At 38.4% G+C, this 19,601-nt stretch overlaps 1 protein-coding gene across 1 annotated transcript in view; it reads left to right on the top strand.

The window, feature by feature from the left end:
* The window catches only part of LOC150084585 (follicle-stimulating hormone receptor-like), a 394,052-nt gene extending 383,849 nt beyond the window's left edge, over positions 1 to 10,203 (top strand). The window contains exon 10 of the mRNA XM_090376296.1: positions 8,922 to 10,203. Within this exon, the coding sequence (XP_090232422.1) occupies positions 8,922 to 10,111 (1,190 nt within the window). The 3' untranslated portion in view covers positions 10,112 to 10,203. The remainder of the gene's footprint in view (positions 1 to 8,921) is intronic.
* The last annotated feature ends 9,398 nt before the right edge of the window (positions 10,204 to 19,601 follow it).

Genomic DNA, 19,601 nt, shown 5'->3' with positions numbered 1-19,601 from the left:
TAAACAAATTTTTGAATTAGAAGGATTGGTTGAGTCAACAAATGCGGACATAATAGGAATATCCGAAACATGGTGCCACTCAGACATAAGTGATGGGTAATTTGAATACGGCGAGCACAATACATACAGGAAAGAAATGCAGGGTAGGAGGTGGGTGGAATTAATGCTCTTAGTTAAGTAGCGCACAGAATCTAAGGCAATGCATCCAGATATGGGTAGCAAGTGAAGTGTTGAATTAATTTGGTGTGCTATAAGCACTAGAAACCTAAAATGAAAATGAGTTTGATATAGGCCAAGTGACTGTGATGAGTGTAATGAATAACTATACAGACAGACAGTGCGGGCTAATAAATTGAAATGCTTATAATGTGGGACTTTAACTTTCCAGATATTGAAAGGAATTTGTGGGGTGGCCACTCAACATAGTAGCATTAATTTTCTGGATTTCTTAAATGACTATTTTCAAGTTCATCTGACATCCATATGTAAAATGGATGTCAGATGAACTGATGAGACCGGTGGCAGAAAAGAAAAATAAGTGGGATGATTATAAATTAGCAGGGGACATAGAAAACTATGGAAAGTACAAACCTAGTCTGTAATCAGGTCAGTAAGCGAGTTAGACGAGCGACATTATGAGCAGTCCTTGACTAAGAATACAAAGAAAAGTAGCAAAGAATGCTTTGCTTATGTTAACACTAAAAAGAAAGGGATGAACAACATCGGCCCTATAGAGATGAATGGCGTATTTAGTTTGTCAAAAACATGAACTGGATCATCAAGTTATGATTATCCAAGTTCAGGTTGCTGACAAAATAAATAAATATTTTGCATCTACATTCACGTGTGAAGAAATTTTTTATGGAGGGGAACATCAGAAATACATCAATTTATAACTGTGAGCTGAATGATTTTGTTATAACTGAGAATAAAAGTGGAAGAGAAACTGCTGAAGCTAAATAAAGCACATGGAGCTGATGGAATCTATCCAGTTATATTAAAAGAAGCAGAAAGAGGTAAGCAGTCTTTACCATAATTATGATAGAATTCCAATTTACAGGAAACTCTCCTGAATCTCCTTGAATTCAGGAGAGGTTCCTATAGAATGGAGGATGTGCAAATGTGCTTACTCTTCGCAAAGGAGGGTCAAAGGACGACATGAACGAAAGCTTGACTTCTGTTCCAGGGAAAATAATCGAGTCAGTGGTTAAAGAAGTAAAGCAGGATCGTGATAAAAGATATGAATTATACGAAAATCAGAGCATGGTTTGTTAAAGTGATGAATCCTGTCTGACTAATCCGATTAGTTACAATGACGCATTCACAAAGGAACTGGATGCAAACAATAATTTTGACATCATATATTTAGATTTTCGGTAAAACTTTCGACACTGCTCTACACGAAAGACTGCTGGGAAAATTGGAGCAATGCGGCAAGTTACTACTATGGATAAAGGAATGGTTGAGTGTCAGAAGACAGATGGTGGTTATAAACGGGTACTAGTCTTCTTGGAAAAATGTAGTGGAGTCCCTTAGGCTTCAGTGCTTGGCCCCTTACTGCTTACAATAATTATTAACAATACTGATGACAGCTTATTGTTCAAGCTTATTGCTTATGCTTTCAGATGACAAAGGTTAGCAAGGTGGATAATGATGGGAATCAAAGCACGCTACTGCAGCAAGAACAAGAAGAAACCAAGAAAAATTAAGCAGATGGGCTGTGAAGTAGCAGTCGAGGTTTAACAGTACATGCAGAGTACTCATAGGCACTACCGATTAGGCACTAAATGAGATGGAAAACGAAAGAGACCTAGGGGTAATTGTATAGTTCGACATGAATGTCTCAGAGCAGTACAGATAGGCTACTAGAAGAGCTCACGGGGTTCTGTCAATTAAATTCAGGACGTTGTCAGTAGGGAGACAGGGACATGATTATTCCACTGTATAAAGCAATGGTTAGGCCGCACCTTCAGTATTGCATACTGATCTGGAAGTCTTACTTTTCTCACCACAAGAGACTTCCATTCTGAAAATTGCAGCGCTTGAAAATTAGGTGTTCTCTTCTCGCAAGTGTCTAACTGAAATATTTAAGGCTTTAAATGGTTTGAATAAACTTAATGATGATGGTATCCTAACTCTTTCTCGGACAACACACACATGTGCAAAAATTTTCTTTCGGACAGAGAGTAATTAATTGTTGGAACAAAAATTCCATCTGGTATTGTGGAAGCGGATACGTTTAAGAAATATACATATTATTTGAGGGTATGGACAGATGGTCAGGTTAATATCTTTTTCTTTTTTTTTTTTTTTTTTTTGGTTGTTTCTGTATAGTTTGCTGCTTGGATCATGTGTCAGTACTATTACAAATAGTAGTACTACCCTGAATTTTGAAGGGAAAAAAAAAAAAAAAACTGATGTTTTTTCCAGGATTTTTTTTAACGTTTATGTTATCCGAAAAAAAAAATTCTTTTCAGATAACGTAAACCCGGGCCTACAGAAGAGTACCGAGCAGCAGCAGCCTTGTATTGGCGGTGGTTTAATACCTCCCACATGATTTTAGGCTAGCTTTGTAGAGGTTCTACGCCAAAACAGATGAACTAGGTGGAGATGGGCTTTTTCCTAGGAGCCACCGTTGATTCTGGGATACACGTACGCAATGCACCAGGAGGTCAAATATAATATAGCGTCTTATACATGTGTAACGCGAATGTTAATGTATATAAAATTGTATATATATCTTCTTGTAAGTATTGTATATATATTTAATAATAGTGTGTACAAATAAATGGGAAAAAATGGAATAGCGGTTTTCAGAAAGGAGTGGTTCTCAATCACTTTCTAATGTTGATTAAAAAATGACTTCCATTTGTTTCCAACACGTCAAATTTCTTCAAAAATCACGACAGAAAATTTGATTTTTCACAAATATTTATTAATTTTGGCGGAACTTGTGCACTGAAATTATAAAAAAAAAAATGTTTCTTTTACCAGACATTTATATTTAAATACATGTTGAAAGCACTATTAAAAAGGGCGGTATGGCAAAGTCCAATAAACACTCAGCTCTCATTTTAAAAACTGTCTTTTGATTTTCTTGCAGACCCTTCTACTTTACAGTCCCTCTTCAGCACCCAGCAATAGTCGGCCATCATATTGACATTCCACTTCTAGTAACTCATCTGCATATCTTTAATGTCCTGATGAAACCTCTGACCCTGATCTTCGCTAACAGTTCCTAGATTTAGTGGGAAGTAGTCGATGTGGAAATGTAAAAAATGTACTTTAACACCCATGTTGCAGCCCAGCTTCTTGAAATTTGCCAAATTATTTTCAACTATATTCTTGTAGTCTGAATCCTTTCTCTTTTATTCATAGTTATCTCAAAATGTCGATCCCTCATCAGTTTGCGAATTTGAGGTCCAACAAAAATACCTTGTTTTAGCTTCCCTTTGGTGATCGATGGAAATTAAGAACAACAGTAGTTAAAGCTATCACAAACTGTTTCATCAAACTCAGTTTTATGTGCAAGTGTGGAAGGAAGACAGTTTTCAGTCTAACAGTTCTTTGATCCAGGCAACAAGCCGCCCCTCTTGGGCCAGACCTTGACATCCCAGTGCTTACTCCTTTCCGACTGTCTACTAACACAAAAAGCAAGGCATTTATTTTTGTGTAGCAAGATTGCTGTTCAAGCAACATGCCTATCACTTTAAAGTCTGCACAGACCTACCAACCAACAAGACAGGACACATTTGATAAGAAAGTGGAATTTGAAGTGGACACTCACCTAAATTCAGGAACAGAGTACCACATTCTTGTCCACTTCCACTAAAGTGAATTCATTCTGTTCCGTAGAATAGCACAAAGTGGAGTCGGCATTTTGGCTCATTGCATCACGCAGTGTCATCTCGGCACTATGGAAGTAGATTCGGGAGGCAGTAACCAGTTCAAGAAGAGCTAGCCAAGAGTCCTGTCATCGACTGTCTCTTGAGGTTCCTGCTTGACCGGACTGTGTTTTAAGTCACAAAAGAACTGGATGCAGGGAATAACTTTGATATTATATATTTGGATCTTAGAAAGGCTTTTGATACTGTTGCACATGGAAGACTGTTGCACAAATTGGAGCAGTGTGGCATTGGAGGCAAATTGCTGCTATGGATAAGGGGATGGTTGAGTGGCAGAAGACAGAGAGTGGTAATCAATGGACACTGCTCAACGTGGACTAATGTTATTAGTGGAGTTCCTCAAGGTTCAATGTTGGGTCCGTTGTTGTTTTCGGTGTTTATGAATGATATTGATGATGGGATATCAAGTTTAATGTCCAAGTTTGCAGATGATACAAAGGTTGGCAGGGTCGTTAAGGACAATACTGACGCTATGCTGCTGCAACAGTATCTGGAAAGGTTGAACAGATGGGCTGAGAGGTGGCAAATGAGGTTTAACATCGACAAATGTAAAGTGCTGCATATGGGAAACAGTAACCCCAGAGCAACGTATCAACTCTGCGGTACTACACTGACAGTAGTGGAGAATGAAAAGGACCTGGGGGTAATTGTGCAGGCAGATATGAAGTTCTCTGAGCAGTGCAGACGAGCTGCAAGAGTAGCTCATGGTGTCTTGTCAATGATATACAGGAATTTTTCTAGCAGGGATAAGGAGGTGATTATTCCCTTGTATAAGGCAATGGTAAGGCCACATCTTGAGTACTGTATACAGGTCTGGAGGCCTCATTTCAAGAAGGATGTAGAGCTGCTGGAACGGGTACAGAGAAGGGCAACAAGATTAGTAAATGGAACAAAGGGTTGCTCTTACGAAGAAAGGCTTAAGTTTTGCAAATTACAGAGTCTGGAGACTAGGCACCGGCGAGGTGATCTGATAGAGGTGTATAAGGCTTTGAATGGTTTGAGCATGCTCAATGCCAATGGGATTCTTCATCTTTCTCAGAATAATCACCTCAGAGGGCATAAATTCAAATTGAGGAAGGACGGATGTCGGATAGATGTGCGGAAATTTGCCTTTGGCCAGCGGGTGGTTGGTTGGTGGAACCGACTTCCATCACTTGTTGTTGAAGTTGATAGCCTAAACAAATTTAAAGCTCAACTGGACAGGTATTTCGAACGAACGGAGGGGTGAAATGGGAGTGGGTTTTTTTTTTTTTTTTTTTTTGGCTGATGCTGAATAAGCTTGCTTTCTTGCATCATATGCCTCTGCTAATGCTAATGCTAAAGAAGGCCCGTTCAAGTGGACTCTACGCAAGGTGGCCAGTGGTTTGTATCCCATTAATCCCAAACCACAACAGAGCTCGTCGAAACTGGTGCCATGAACATATGACTTGAGCCCTGACAAATGGGGTACAGTTGTGTTCTCTGATGGGTCCCATTTTAACCTACAAACAGATTCTAGACGTTATTTCATCTGGAGACAACGAGGAATGAGGTACTATCCATCCAAAATCAGAGAAAGTGGTACTTACGGCGGAGGCGGAATAATGATTAATGGCCCTCTGCCCCCCTTATTGTTTTTAATAAGGGGTCCTTGAACAGATCTTTGAACTGTAGGTGTGACTTTTTTAGGGTTGCGGTTGGTCCAGATTTTCTTTTCATGCACGACAACGCCACTGCACATCTAGCTGAAGTGGTGGTGGAGGAATATCTTAAAACTGAAGCTATCCAACGACTTCAGTGGCCAGAATGATCACTAGACTTAATTCCGATGGAGCATGTGTGGGACGCACTTCGGCATCTCAATGCGCGCGACAACCAACTACTCGGTCACTTCGTGAGCTAAGGTTTGTGCCGCCACAGATTCTTACAGACATCCTTATATCGAGCATTGTTCACCGCTGACACGCCTGTTTAGCCGTTGGAGGGATCTTATGCTGTATTGATGTCATGTGACCATATTTTCGAGCATCTTGTATCCACTTTTGTAATGTGACCTTTTTGGTAATTCTTACACAACCCCTATAAATGTCCCTTATACCTGTCCGCAGTTTCTCGCTGTCTCCTCATTTCATTTGTTATTCAACGGTACACAACCATACCACGTTTTGTCCCGCTTCATCGCAAGCTGCACAAGTTACACCATGTTTTCTACATGTTCTGTTAATTTTTTCGAGCTGCGTAGAAGTGCTTTAGAAATATCAGCCACTCAGCTATGTTAAAAGAAAAAAAAATACCACTAATGTTTACTGTTCTAACTACAAAACTTATGCTTTAAGTTATCAGTGGCAAGTACCAATTAGTTAACGCTATTCAAATCAGTATGTTTTGTGGTATTGAAGGCTACGAGTTTGTTTTTTTTTTATCTGCTTTCGTTATATCCGCAATCTACGCTTTCTAAGGTGTACCTTACAGACATCGGCATGCGTCGTATAAAGTAAGACGCATAAAACTGCATTCCTGCTCCTTGTTTTACGCTGTGCAAACAACAGGGATATTGCGTGGCGTTCTCGTTGGCAGGTAGCGGCGTATTTATTACTCCTATTACTGTAAGACCACCTCTCGTCCTACTTTCGCCTGTATAACTAATTGACTTATCTTATTTCTACCGCTTTTGCGGTGCACCAGTAATCTCTTCGCATTTATCATCATGGCTATTAAAACAGCTCTTCTTTTTCGAAAATGTGTCTCCTTCATTGTTGTTGCCACTAGATTCGCCTTTTATGATTACAGGGCGCCATAAAAAATCTCGTTTCTTGGCTTAATTCAAAATATGTTTTAAATTCGAATATGCATCTTTCTTTTTCTGTAGGTACGCATATTATATCTAATTGCATCATCACTGCGATAATTTATGATGAACATTTATTGTCTCTCCAGCGAAGAAGTAACGTAAAGACAAGATTTTTTTTATGAATTTAGACTCCTTATTTTTCCACTAATGCCTATTGAAAAAGTTCAAAGGTTTACCTCCGGTAAACCGTTTAAAGGTTTATTTATTTATTTGTTTTAGTTCAAAATAAGTCGATCTTTAAAAACCAATTTACATGTGCAAAAATGCATGGGCATTCTGATTTATTACTTGAGTTCCTCTACACAAAATAGCCAACATTTCAACAAACATTTCTATCCAATTAGCACGATTATCTGTATTAAGAAATCTGTATTATGAAATCCAAGCACTATATATATTTCAAAACAATTCTTTCTTCCCACTACATGAAACATTGCACATTCTTTACAGTATAGAGATTCTATGAAACATGTTAATAAAAAAACCTTCATTTATTAATATATTTCAGTCAGCGAGTTAGAAAACGTTCTTCGAAATGATATTTTTATGGACAAAGTTTAGTTTCAGAATTTCTAAAGAAAGACTAAACATAGCCTTACAAAAGTGTTTTCGATATTCATGTCAGAGATTTCTGAGAGGCAGGGCTGTGGTGGAGGGTCCGTATAACCTCTGGATTATTTTAGGTGAATAGCGTATACCTTCTGGTTTTTGAAAGACTTGAAAAAAACAAATATTATTAAATATTTATTGAAAATGAAAAAGTAAATTTATTATAATTTGATTCTTAGGCAATACTTATAGTTTTATTATTTTTAATATACATACCGTATATATAAGTAAGTAAATATGCCGTGTACACACATATACGGGTAATGCCGTACCCTCTGGAATTCGATTAATACGCCTGATATGAACAATATACTCTCTGCTTTTCTTAATTAACATTCATTCTGCAAATTTTACGACTACAGCACTGCTGAGGGGGCTACGAAGTGGCAGGCATTAAGTATTAGATATGAAGTTTATGTTTATACGAGGGTGAATCAGATGAAAGGAAGATTATTTTATATATTTTTTGATAATTACCACTTGGTATCAAATAGAACTTCTGACAGTCCCTTGGTCACATGCACTCCTCTCGATAATCAGAATATCTTGGCAAGAGTGGGAAGGAAGATTACGCTGAACATTGCAAACATGTATAAAAAGGAAGCTAGTAAGTAAATCGGAGGTAGTGGACCCAATTATATGCTTTTAATGTTAACAATTTCAAAATAATTGGGAGAAAAGCATTTTAAAAAACGAAAAGTCAAAGAAGCTATGTAAAAAGTGATGCAATTACGGACCTGGGATTAAACATTGCCTTTCTAAAAGAACACTCCAAGAACACGAAAAAGTCTTTACTTCTGTGTGGACATCGATATCTTGAGAAAAATATGTAAATGCGTGCTACTATATGAATGAGCTAACATCACAGAAGTAGAGTGCACATTTAGAATATGCCTGGATGGACTGCTGTAGCATCGCTGCTAAATATACACGAATGATACTTACTTGTCCCGCATGGCTGCGCACTCATAAAAGTATTAAAGCAGTGTAATTATTTTATAACATTCAGCTTTAAAAGTTGCTAAGATTTTAATGCAAGAGGAGGAAAATTCACACCGAATGATTAAAGTTATCAATTGTTTCTATATTGCATCATGCAGCTCAAGCTGCATGATGCAATATATTATTATTATTATTAAAATCAGTTTATTTCCCAAGAAACCTTGGGTCACCCCGGGACGGCTCTGTGCCAGAAGGGTGAACAATCGGTGAACAATATAGGAACAATCGATAACTTTAATAGAAGGAATGTCATTCCTGCCTTATATACGTATAACATTGCATTTTCAAAATAGCACACGGAGAACATTTTTTAAGACAACCGTTCAATTATAAAAGGATATTAAATAAACATTGTTTACATACGTTACCTGTTATAAAGAGGAGATGCATGCGCGCGGTCAAATTTTTGGAGTCACCAAGTTAATTTAAGCTTTAATTATTTATTAAAAATCATAAAAATGACTGAATTTTGTATTTGGCAGTTATAAAGCGTATTACTTAAGCGACATTTTCTATAAAATATCTGATTTTTTTTCTAAAATTCTAATTAAATCGGTTTCTCTTATTTCTTGCAGGAACGGGTTGCAAAATTGCTGGCTTCATCACTGTGTTCGCTAGCGAACTCTCCATCTTCACTTTAACAGTCATAACCTTGGAACGCTGGTATGCCATTACCTACGCAATTCATCTAAATAGGCGTCTCAAACTGGGCATGGCTGCCAAAGTTATGATTTGTGGATGGGCGTACGCAATCTGCATGGCAACGTTTCCTCTAATGGGTATTAGTGGCTATACCAAGACCAGCATTTGTCTTCCCATGGAGAACAAAGATTCCGGAGACCTGTCATATTTAATCATATTACTCACCATCAATGGATTGGCCTTTCTACTCATTTGTGCGTGCTACGGCAAAATGTATGTATCTATAACCAGACAACAGTGTCGAGCAACCACAAACGATATGACCGTTGCGAAAAGAATGGCTATGCTTGTGTTCACTGATTTCGCGTGCTGGGCTCCAATTGCATTTTTTGGCTTAACTGCTGTTGCTGGGTATCCGCTCATCAATGTTACCAACTCCAAAATCCTACTAGTATTCTTCTATCCTCTTAACTCTTGTGCCAACCCCTTTTTATATGCTATCCTCACCAAACAGTATCGTAGAGATTTCTTCATCCTTCTCAGTCGATATGGATTCTGTACGAAGAAGGCAATGAAGTATAAAGGAACTTACTCTTGCAATACAATGCCTCGGTTAGCGTCTAGCATTCCAAACTATCAGGGCTCACTTTATGCTCACGTTTCGTTTGAAAATGGGAAAGGTCACGCCATCCGAAACGGGTTTGATGATGGCAGCAGAAGTGTTTCCTCAACTCTAGACATTTTAGCTGACGACACTACTTATGAAGTCGTGAGAATAGGAACTGATAAGGGAAAGGAAGACCGTAAACTAAGCATAGTAAGCGAAGACAGCCAGCCATCTTCGGAAGAAGAGAGAAGCAGCAGTCCCATGCACAAGGGCTCTCCTCATCCAATTAAAAACAGTTATACTAAACTGAACATTCCAAATCTGGAGCAAGAGGAGATATTGAAACGTATATTGGGAGACGACAGCGGATGCCCAGCGGACTCTGCGATTCAAAACGCGCCTTTTGTTCATGATTCTGAAATGCTTTTGTGGCCAGCAGGAAACCTTTCATCATTCCCTGCAGAGAACTGCTGTTTCATGGGAAGCACGCATCACCTTGGAGACACTGAAATATGACCCTTGAAATGTCGGAGCCAAGGAAAGAAAAAAGAAATATGCCTTGTGAACTGCAAAATAGGCAGGACAGAAAAGAGATGAAGAAGGCTTCAGCTACGGGTATCTGAAAGATCTACGAATAGTTATTAACTAATATTGAAGTTATAGGTAATTTCAGATATTTTGATATTTAAATTCTTACCCAGAAGTTCCCAAACCTCAAAGAGGAGGTGGTGCCAAAGGTACGCTAATCATAAAGTTTGTATTTTGCGAGTAAAAGAACAAGTTATACCTTCCTTTTTTTTCGAAAATAGTCCCCATTGAATTGAAACATTAATTTTAAGGCATCCCAAAACTTTATTCCGGTGAAAAATAATTTTTGCTTTAGTCCTGCAACCAGGCATTCACCGTAAGCATTGACCCAAATTGCTTCAAAATTTCTGTTCTTGAAATTGATCTTCCACTTCAACAGAGGAATCTGACTGGGGCACAGATCTGGTGAACAGGATAGATGATTTGACGTCTGGATCTCACACCTCTAGTGGCAGTCATTCCAACTGCCTTTATGAAACAACATACCGCGTTTCAAGTCTCGATTCCTTTTATCCTCGTTTACGTAAGCAATTCTGGTCAACTTGTATGAAGTATTTGTCTGTGATAATAACTGCTCACTACATGTAATTAAAGAGAATGGTCTTGTCAGTGTTTGAAAATTGCTAGCATGACTTTACCAACCAAGGCAAGCCGTAATGGTCAGTGTTCTTATAGTTAGTGCTTTGCACTTCATTTTCTAATAAAGAATGGTATAGAGAGAACTACCAACTTATATGAATGTCTTCTAAAACGCAGTTGATCCCTTTGATTGAATTTTTCTTTTGTTCGTCCATCAACAGTCATAGTGCCTACCCTGCAGACATTTACCTGGTTTCAGTTTAATTAATACAGAATGCGTATTTAAGTACAAAGCTCCAACATTCTGTAAAATAAATCGGACTAGGTGTGCGTTTCAGGGAGGAACGATCACCTGTGAAATAGTCACGCATTTTCCTTGGTCAGAAAGCGGCATTTATGAAAGCCAGGACCGATGAGAATCTTCACAGGAAGCGCTCCATCAAGCGTAGATTCTATACACCAATTAACAGTTATATATGATGGAGCATATCCCAGAACGTTGCATATTAGCGTTAACTAGATGCAATGACAACAGGCACCTGCGATTTCTTCGTTTAGCTTCCATTGGCATGCCAATAAAAAGAAACATTTATGATACTTTTTGGGTACACACTACTCGAAAGAGTTATATTAGAGGCACTCGAAATTAAACCGCTGTATAATTTCCTTCGTGAATCAGAATAAGAACTTTTTGAGCACTCCCTGTACATAATGTTATAAACAGGTTTCCTTTTATCAGCAAGAACTTCCTTTATATATGTTCTGCTCCACTTGTATAAGCAATTTATGTGTCTAAAATATACAACCCAATCGAATACATATATTTTCTTAAATAAGGAAACTATTTTAAAATATGATAAAAATGGCGATCAGAAAAATCACGTAATTGCCTCTTCGTTTTTCACTACTATTATTTATTTTAAAAAAATAACGTAATTTGTAATCGTAGTTCTAATGCACATTTGTTTTATTATGACTTTCAGAGAAGTACAGTCATCATTTAAAGTCATAATTAAAGAAAAGAAATGCATTATTTAGTGAAAACTTACTTCGTGAATGTCTGTTCATTATACTATGCTCAGTGACCAATTTATTAGATACACCGACCTAACAGCGAATGGCGTCTTCTTTAATCCTCAGAATAGCCTCAAATCTTAGAGATGGATTAAAGGAGGTGCCAAAGCGTTCCACAGCGCAGCTGCCCCAGGAGGACCTGATTGAATCTCGCAATTTTCTCGAGCTAAACTGCGGCGAACAGCTGCCACAGGCAGCTCGTTCTGCCTCATTCTATAATCTCAGTCGGGTTTCACATCCAGTGATAGGATGTGCGCACCAAAGGAATTAGGCTATGAGGCATCAATGCATTGTCTACATCTGTGCACATTCTTCGGTCAATTAATTACTTAGTTTGCTGAACAAAAGTCAGAGTTCCCAGAAGACATGCACTTCTCTTTCATTCGAGACTGAATAACTTGGTCACGTTGCGAAAAGAACCGATAAAATTTCTACTGTGGAAAAGGATTCGAACCTAAGCCTTTTCATAGTGGAGAGGTATATTGATTATAACTACAATGCTCGACAAAACGAAGAGAGCACAGACCTTAGCTCACCAAGGCACCGCCTGCCGACGTGCAATGCGACGTCCAAGGGCGTATTACACATGTTCGTTCAGATTTACGTCTGCTGATCATGCTGGCCACGGCAGTCGTTGGCTATCTTTAGTTTCAAGACATTCCTCCACCACTTACTTGAGCTCTATGTGCAGTGTCGTTGTTGTGCATGCAAAGAAAATCTGGGCCAGCCACACCCCTAAAAAGTCGCACATGGGGTTCGAGGATCTGTTCTCGGTACCCCTATCAAAAACATGAAAAGGGATGCGACCGTTGATCATTATTCCGCCCCGGCCGAGAACACAGCTCTTCACCGTAAGTGTCCCTTTCTCTTTTGTAGTAACGCCTAGAATATGGTTGTAGGCTAAAATGAGAATCATCAGAGAACAGATCTGCACATCATTTGTCAGGGATCACATGTTCATGGCACCAGTTTCGACATGCTCTGCGGTGGTTTGGGATTTATGGGATACAAACTACTAGCTTCCTTGCGTAGAGTCTATTTGAATTGAGCCTTCTTAACACAGTCCCATTGGAAATGTTTTCACCTGTGTTCGCATCGACCTGAACAGAAAGTTGATGGCAGGACATTGATGGATTCCGTCTGGCTACTAGAGCCATGATAGCGGACTATTCTGGTTGACGCAGCACTCGGGTGATCTTGGCCAGTTCTTGTAACAGTTCCTGTCTTTCGAAACTGCTTTCATAATGCTGAGACGACACTGCGTGATACTTTGGCTTAATGTGTCACCTAACAATAAGCAACCTGCCGCCTGCATTATAGCCATAGTAGCTTATGCGCCTTTAAACTCCCATTCCCCCGCCTGCGACTGTCCAGCATCAAGAGATGCTGCTATTCTACTGACAAAGCCAAAAAAAAAAAAAAAAAAAAACGGGAATTAAGTGAAACCGTGTTTTTATAGGAATGAACAATTTGCATAATGTGCAACTCTGTATGGTGGCTGATCGATTTGTATTGGATACTCGGAATTTGCATTCCAGAATGCCTATTATATTAAATATTCGCCTCGGCGACAGTGTTCACAATAAAATACTCGTGAAAAACATTGTGTTAATTTTGTCGAGCAGTGTACTACTATAAATTTAAAAAGATCACCTTCTAAAGACCAAGAAGACCTATGCTGCATTCTGGGCTATCCACCAGGAGCCCGTAGGCTGCCACAACATCAAATTGATTTGTCAGTACATTGATAGGCGTCTCACGCCTATACCTCTATATGCCTCTGAAATCTGGTCCTCCGCACCTGCCTCTCAGTTTAACAGATTCCTGACGATGGAATATTGGATTGGATTCTGTGGTGGCTGAACCGTCTGGAAGGGAACCCATTCACCATCTCGAAATCTATTCTTCTAGTCAATCCAGGCGTGATCCCCTGGAAGCTTACTGTTATAAAATAAAATCTGTCCATACTTGCTAAGCTGCTAACCCGCCAGATTGAAGCTCCACCAATAGAAGACATTATCTCACTCCCAAAAGCAAGGAATAGAAACCACACGAACCACCAGTTAGGACTGAGCTCACTGGCCTGGACTCCTTAAAGGGAACGTTCCCGTGTAAATGATCCAACACTTCAACAACTTCTCCATAGATCCAAATAAGTTCGGAGAAAATAAAACATATAGACGCCAAACTGTGGACCAAATCACCAGAACTACTATAAAATCTGAGCTTTAGTTATATCAGAAATGTATAATACATAAATAATTTGAGGTAATGATATATTGTAAAAGCTAAGCAAATTGTAATGAAAGAAGAAATGATACGTAGGTAAAGCTGTACATATAATTACAATATTAAGTTAATATCAATTTTATTTTAAAGTTAATCCATGCTTGCTATTATTATGTAATTATAATTTAAGTCATTATTTTAAATATCGAAAATTTGTATAAAAAATTGTATGCTGTACGTAAAAAAAATATATTTGGACACCCTCCTAGCCCACTCGGTGTTCGCGGGGTGAACCTAAAGTGAATAAACATATAATAATCGTTAGGACAGACCCGCAGACTATGCAGTTCAATGAAGCATGGTAAATTCGCCATCATACGCCTGGAGCCATTTCCAAATGATCCGTGCTTTATGACATGGCTCATTATCCTGCTGGAAGTAACTTTTGCGGAACGGATAAACCTTGAGCATGAAGGAAGGTATGCACCTGCAAGTCAACAACAGTGTTGAAATAGATCACTTTTGTCCACAAATATCAGGGAACCTAACGTATGACACAAAAATACTATCCACACCATCCAACTTTTAACTACCAACCTTTAGTACTTATACATGGCCACCGGTTGCAGCCGCTATCGGCATACCATGGTCTTGCCGTCAGCATGAAACAACGGGAACAGAGATTCGTCGGATCAAACGACTTTTTTCACACCTCAAATATCCAGCGTTATTGTGCTCACCCATCTGACAAGGGGACCCGATGAAACTATCTGCTGCTATACACATTTCCACACCTCGCTTGCACTGCACTGTAATTGTAGCCAATCATAGGACTGCCTGATTCCATACGCCTTCCGAATGTCTAACACATCAAGAAACTGTCATCGGCCAGAGGCAGTCCTGTCATTAATTGATCTGGGCGTTTTCGTGTTGGACCAGTTTCTGTACACTGTAGACACTGGGGGAGACTTTGCTTGACACTCTGGCAAGGATGCATCAGCACATCTTGCCCATAGTATCATAAGGCTCTCAAAATCACTAAGATCATATTGCTGGCCATTGTTTCGCTGAATTCTGTGCAAACACTGTTGCTCTCAGACTGCTTACTTCATACAGCCGGGCATGGACAAGTGAGAGTCTTTGATTCCTTGAAGTGTGTCTAATAAATTGGCTACTTAACTTACAAATTAAACGATTAATTCAAAAAGTTCAAATAACGTTTAACTACGTGACCGACGATAATGAAAGACGTATTTTATTAAAATAATTTTTTTTTTGGCTTTCATATAAACTTCCTGAGGTATTTTAGCACCCAGAGCAAAGCAGCAGCTGTTATTATCGTTCATCTTGTGCATGCTGCTACAGGATAATTGGTATTGGCACCTTCATTAATTACAAAAAAAGTGTCGTTACGTTTGTTAGGAGATCCAATATATTTATACAGAGATTTACTGCATAACTAAATAAAAACGTTATTTAAAGCTCAGCTTCTTTTAAACGTTCTGAACTGCTCTGCCTTCCATAAAAGAATTCGAGTATTTATATCTCATTCCAAAAGCAATACTCACGAGATGTGGAATAAATGGATGTGCCATAAGTATTCAACGACTTCCTCAACCATCAATTATTTGCGAAGAAATCCTTGTAAAACCAGATTTGCCAATCAAATCGCGGCGTAGACAGATATTATTTATACTGTAGATATTAAATCAGATCAAGGATGCTCTCATTATTTAACAAGGGATGTGGGAGTCTTCATACTTAGAAAAATACGGAATCGAACCTTAGAAGGTATTTAGAAACACGCCACTTCCTCTACAGATTTAAGAGTAAAATATGATCCCACCGCTATTTGGATAACTTTTATTAAGCTAGTCAAGCACATGATGCACCACTTGTATATCGGACAAATAATCACTCATTACTCTTAAGCGGTTTCATTTTATCTACTCTAGCCATCCGAAGAGGCAATGATAAATGAAATCCCCAGCCTTTATTTTAAGTACTACACACTAGGATAACAACGGCAACGTAGGTGTACAAAATACAGAAAACAACCTTATATTACAAGTCATTAATATTTTTATGTTGTAATGTGCATTTTGATTGTATTTTATTTATAATGCTGAACTGTACATAAAATAAATTCCCATGGTAAAAAGTGTCGTTTATTTTCTCATATATCACATGAAAAACAGATTCCTACAGGTAACCTATAAAAACAATAACACCACATATTTTTGAGAGTAAGAAACCACTAAAAGGAGCACATCACAATATGAATAACAAAAAAATTAGATAGTAATGATTATTAATATGGCAAAAAGCAATTCAGTCATGACTTTCAAGTCTTTGAAAGAATTATGAAATACTGCAAACCTCAGTTAACATAAAACTACACCAGGACACGCATTTTCACTTCGATGCTACATAATGCCACGCTCTAATCTGCATGCAGATGTGTTTATCCAGCATAAACACCAAAGTGAATTAAAATATTCACTCGGTTTACTAAAGATAAAGTTAAACTGAATTAATCAGTCCGCAAAGTAATCGCCTAGATATCTCCTTCCCGCAATATTTTATTTAATTTAATCCACTCAGCGGGCTAAATCTCTGCCAAAACTGTATATTATTTAGTACAACGGTCCTCATCCCTCTATTTTTGGCTATTCGATTTTGGGCAAAACCAAAACTGTCGAGTGAGAAGATCCTCCAGCTCCTTACTAGTCATAACAAGATTAGTCCTCATTGTTTTTAATTCATTATGGTATCTAACGATTGTGACCCTTTCGGGTAAGAACGTACCCATTTGAGAAACACTGATTTAGTGTTTTTATAGTGTTAAAGTCCAGTTCACAAAGAAAATTTGGACAAATACTTTTGTTATCCAATTTGTACAGAAAAAAAAAATTATCTGTAGAAACCTGCTGGGAGTTCTTTTCTCATAGAAAGATCGCAAATGCCAAATTTCATATAGCGAATGTGTTATGTAGCAGCAGTGGCAAACTTTCTGAAATTACGAGAATTAAGACTGTATTAAAGAATCATCCTTTGTTCTCGCATGATCGCACAACAGAGAATTATTTCGTAATCGAATTGTAAAATAGGCTTGTAGAAATTAATTGTTATTATACTAACAGTGGATTGTGTGAATATTAATATGATTATCTTACATAGATGAATTAATATTCATCTGAAAACATGTTTATCGCCTTTAAACTTTAAAAAAAAAAAAAAAAAAAAAAAGATTCCCTACAAAATTGTGTTTTCGTTTTATAGTGAAATATGAAAATTAAAGCGAAATTGAAAGTATATTCTTAAAAAAAAATTGTGTATGATCATCCTAAACGAAATAGTTAAATATTCATTACTGTTCAGAAATATACCTTGTGAAGGCTACTACAAAACCCAATCCACAGACATTTATTATAGATTTTGCCACTACGGTATACAAGGCGAGGAACATTACATATAAGCTTGTACGAAAAAGGGTACACTAATTAGAAAAATGGAGAAAAAAATTAAAAAATAAAATACTGGATATAAATAAAATAATACACAAAACAATCACAAATGCACGAGTTCACATTATTTATCTGACTAGACCAGTTATTTATATGATAACCTCAGTATCATCTGGAGAACATCAGTACAAGAGAGACTGGGATCACTATCGTTGTCCATTGCCTATGCGAAGACAAATAGTAGTCCGAAGTGAGTGGTGTTTAGGATTCAGTCTGACTTCAAAGACTTGAGATCTACTGCAGCTATGATAGGTGGTCATGCTCTAGAAATGAGCAATTTCCATCGAAGGCGAAGCATATATTGAGGTTGGTGTTCAAGTAGGAGTGGGGGTCCAGTTTAGAAGTGATTTTGTATGCTAGCCCCTTCGGGTGGGGGAGGTTAGGATTCTCTGGTCTCCCGTTTACTAACGACGAAATTATCCACTTGGTCGTACCCAGACTTGGGCTTTGTGGTTAAAGATACTGCTAGCATCCACTGGTATATCATTATCGCTAATAGATGCAGGATTCATCGTGAGTTTAACCACCGTACAAGATAGAAGATTGTTCGCACCCACTGGACTTGTACTATTTTCTATGGGTGCTGGATATAGCCCATTTTGAACAGCACATGTATAGTTGTGTCCGGCCTTCCAGTGACGTGCAAGCGTACTCGAAAGCAGGTTGTTGTTATTTGGTTTTTAGGAGCATTAGCAACTAAGGCCATATTGCTCCGGTGCGGTGGTCATTCCCTGACCTTTCCGCATGCTCCGTATTTGGTGGTGACGGGCTCGAACCCCGGTCTAATCAAGAAGCATGTGCTACGCACTGCTGCTCCTTCCCACCTGACTACGGAGGCGCCTCGAAAGCAGGCTTCCTAGTAGCAGAGTGGCTAGACACAAACAACACAACCATTTCTAGCAGTTGTAGAGTTTTCTATATCGTTTAAAATAATCATGGCAGAGTTGAACTAACGTTCAGGAGCTAGTCTACATAAGACACAGTGTTCGTATAGTATGTTTGTGTATTAATACGTTGAAAATGTTGTTTCTAGCCACTTTTCTACAAGCTGCTTACTGATATCAGTCCAGGCAACCAGACAGTCCCTCCAGTACTCACACTGTCGTATTTAAGGTAAGACAAAATTTTGCATCTTCAGGAGGTAGTGAAAAACCTATACATCCCAGTAATCTCGAAAAATTTGGGCCTAACGGTACTAGCACACACAAAAAAAAAATCCCACACTGGGAAGATATAATGCCAGCAACTGATCTCAGTAACACTGAGCCAGCAACATACGTGTGACTTGCACTTGAATAAATAAGTATGACATGTAAAATAAGAGAATTACCTGTAATAGAAGACACGAACTTAAGGCTTTCAGATGATGACGAAGACAGGTTGATTAGTTGGTTGTTGAAGAGTTTTAGGTGCATCCAGCAACTTAAGCCATATTGAGCCGAATATAATATTCTGTAAATTGCGTGTATTCTGTGATCGATTTGCTGTTCATTGGTCTTGATTAGACCGGGGTTCGAGCCCGTCACCACCAAATACGGAGGATGTGGAAAGGTCAGGGAATGACCACCGCATATTCCCGGAGCAATATGGCCTTAGTTGCTAATGCTCCTAAACCAACTAACTCAGTCATGTTGTGAAAAAGACCCTTAAAATTCCTCATATCACGGGATTCGAATTCAGGTCTTTTCTACCCAGGTGTGGAGAGGACACGAAGAACAAATAGAGGTAAATAAATTTAAATTAAATTTGAAGTTACTACAGACGTTACATCAGGTTGACGGGTAAGCGGCTGGAAATTTGGAAGTCTTCGGCAACAGTGCATTTTCTGCGAGAAAAGAAAAGGCTGGAAAAATTTTGCAAGTCACGAAATGTAACAAATGAAGAAAAAAAGTAAGTTTTCAGTTCCTGTTTCAAGATTGGGAATCGGAGCTAAAGCGGTTGCTACAGTCTTAGTATAAATAACAGTAACATAGGAGGTAGTTAAAGTCTACAATTTCGCCACAGGAATA

Source organism: Mastigoproctus giganteus, chromosome 6 (genome assembly GCF_048544385.1).
Source record: "Mastigoproctus giganteus isolate SK-2022 chromosome 6, ASM4854438v1, whole genome shotgun sequence".
NCBI classification, from domain to species: domain Eukaryota; kingdom Metazoa; phylum Arthropoda; class Arachnida; order Uropygi; family Thelyphonidae; genus Mastigoproctus; species Mastigoproctus giganteus.
This window is presented reverse-complemented; position numbering and strand designations above follow the sequence as displayed.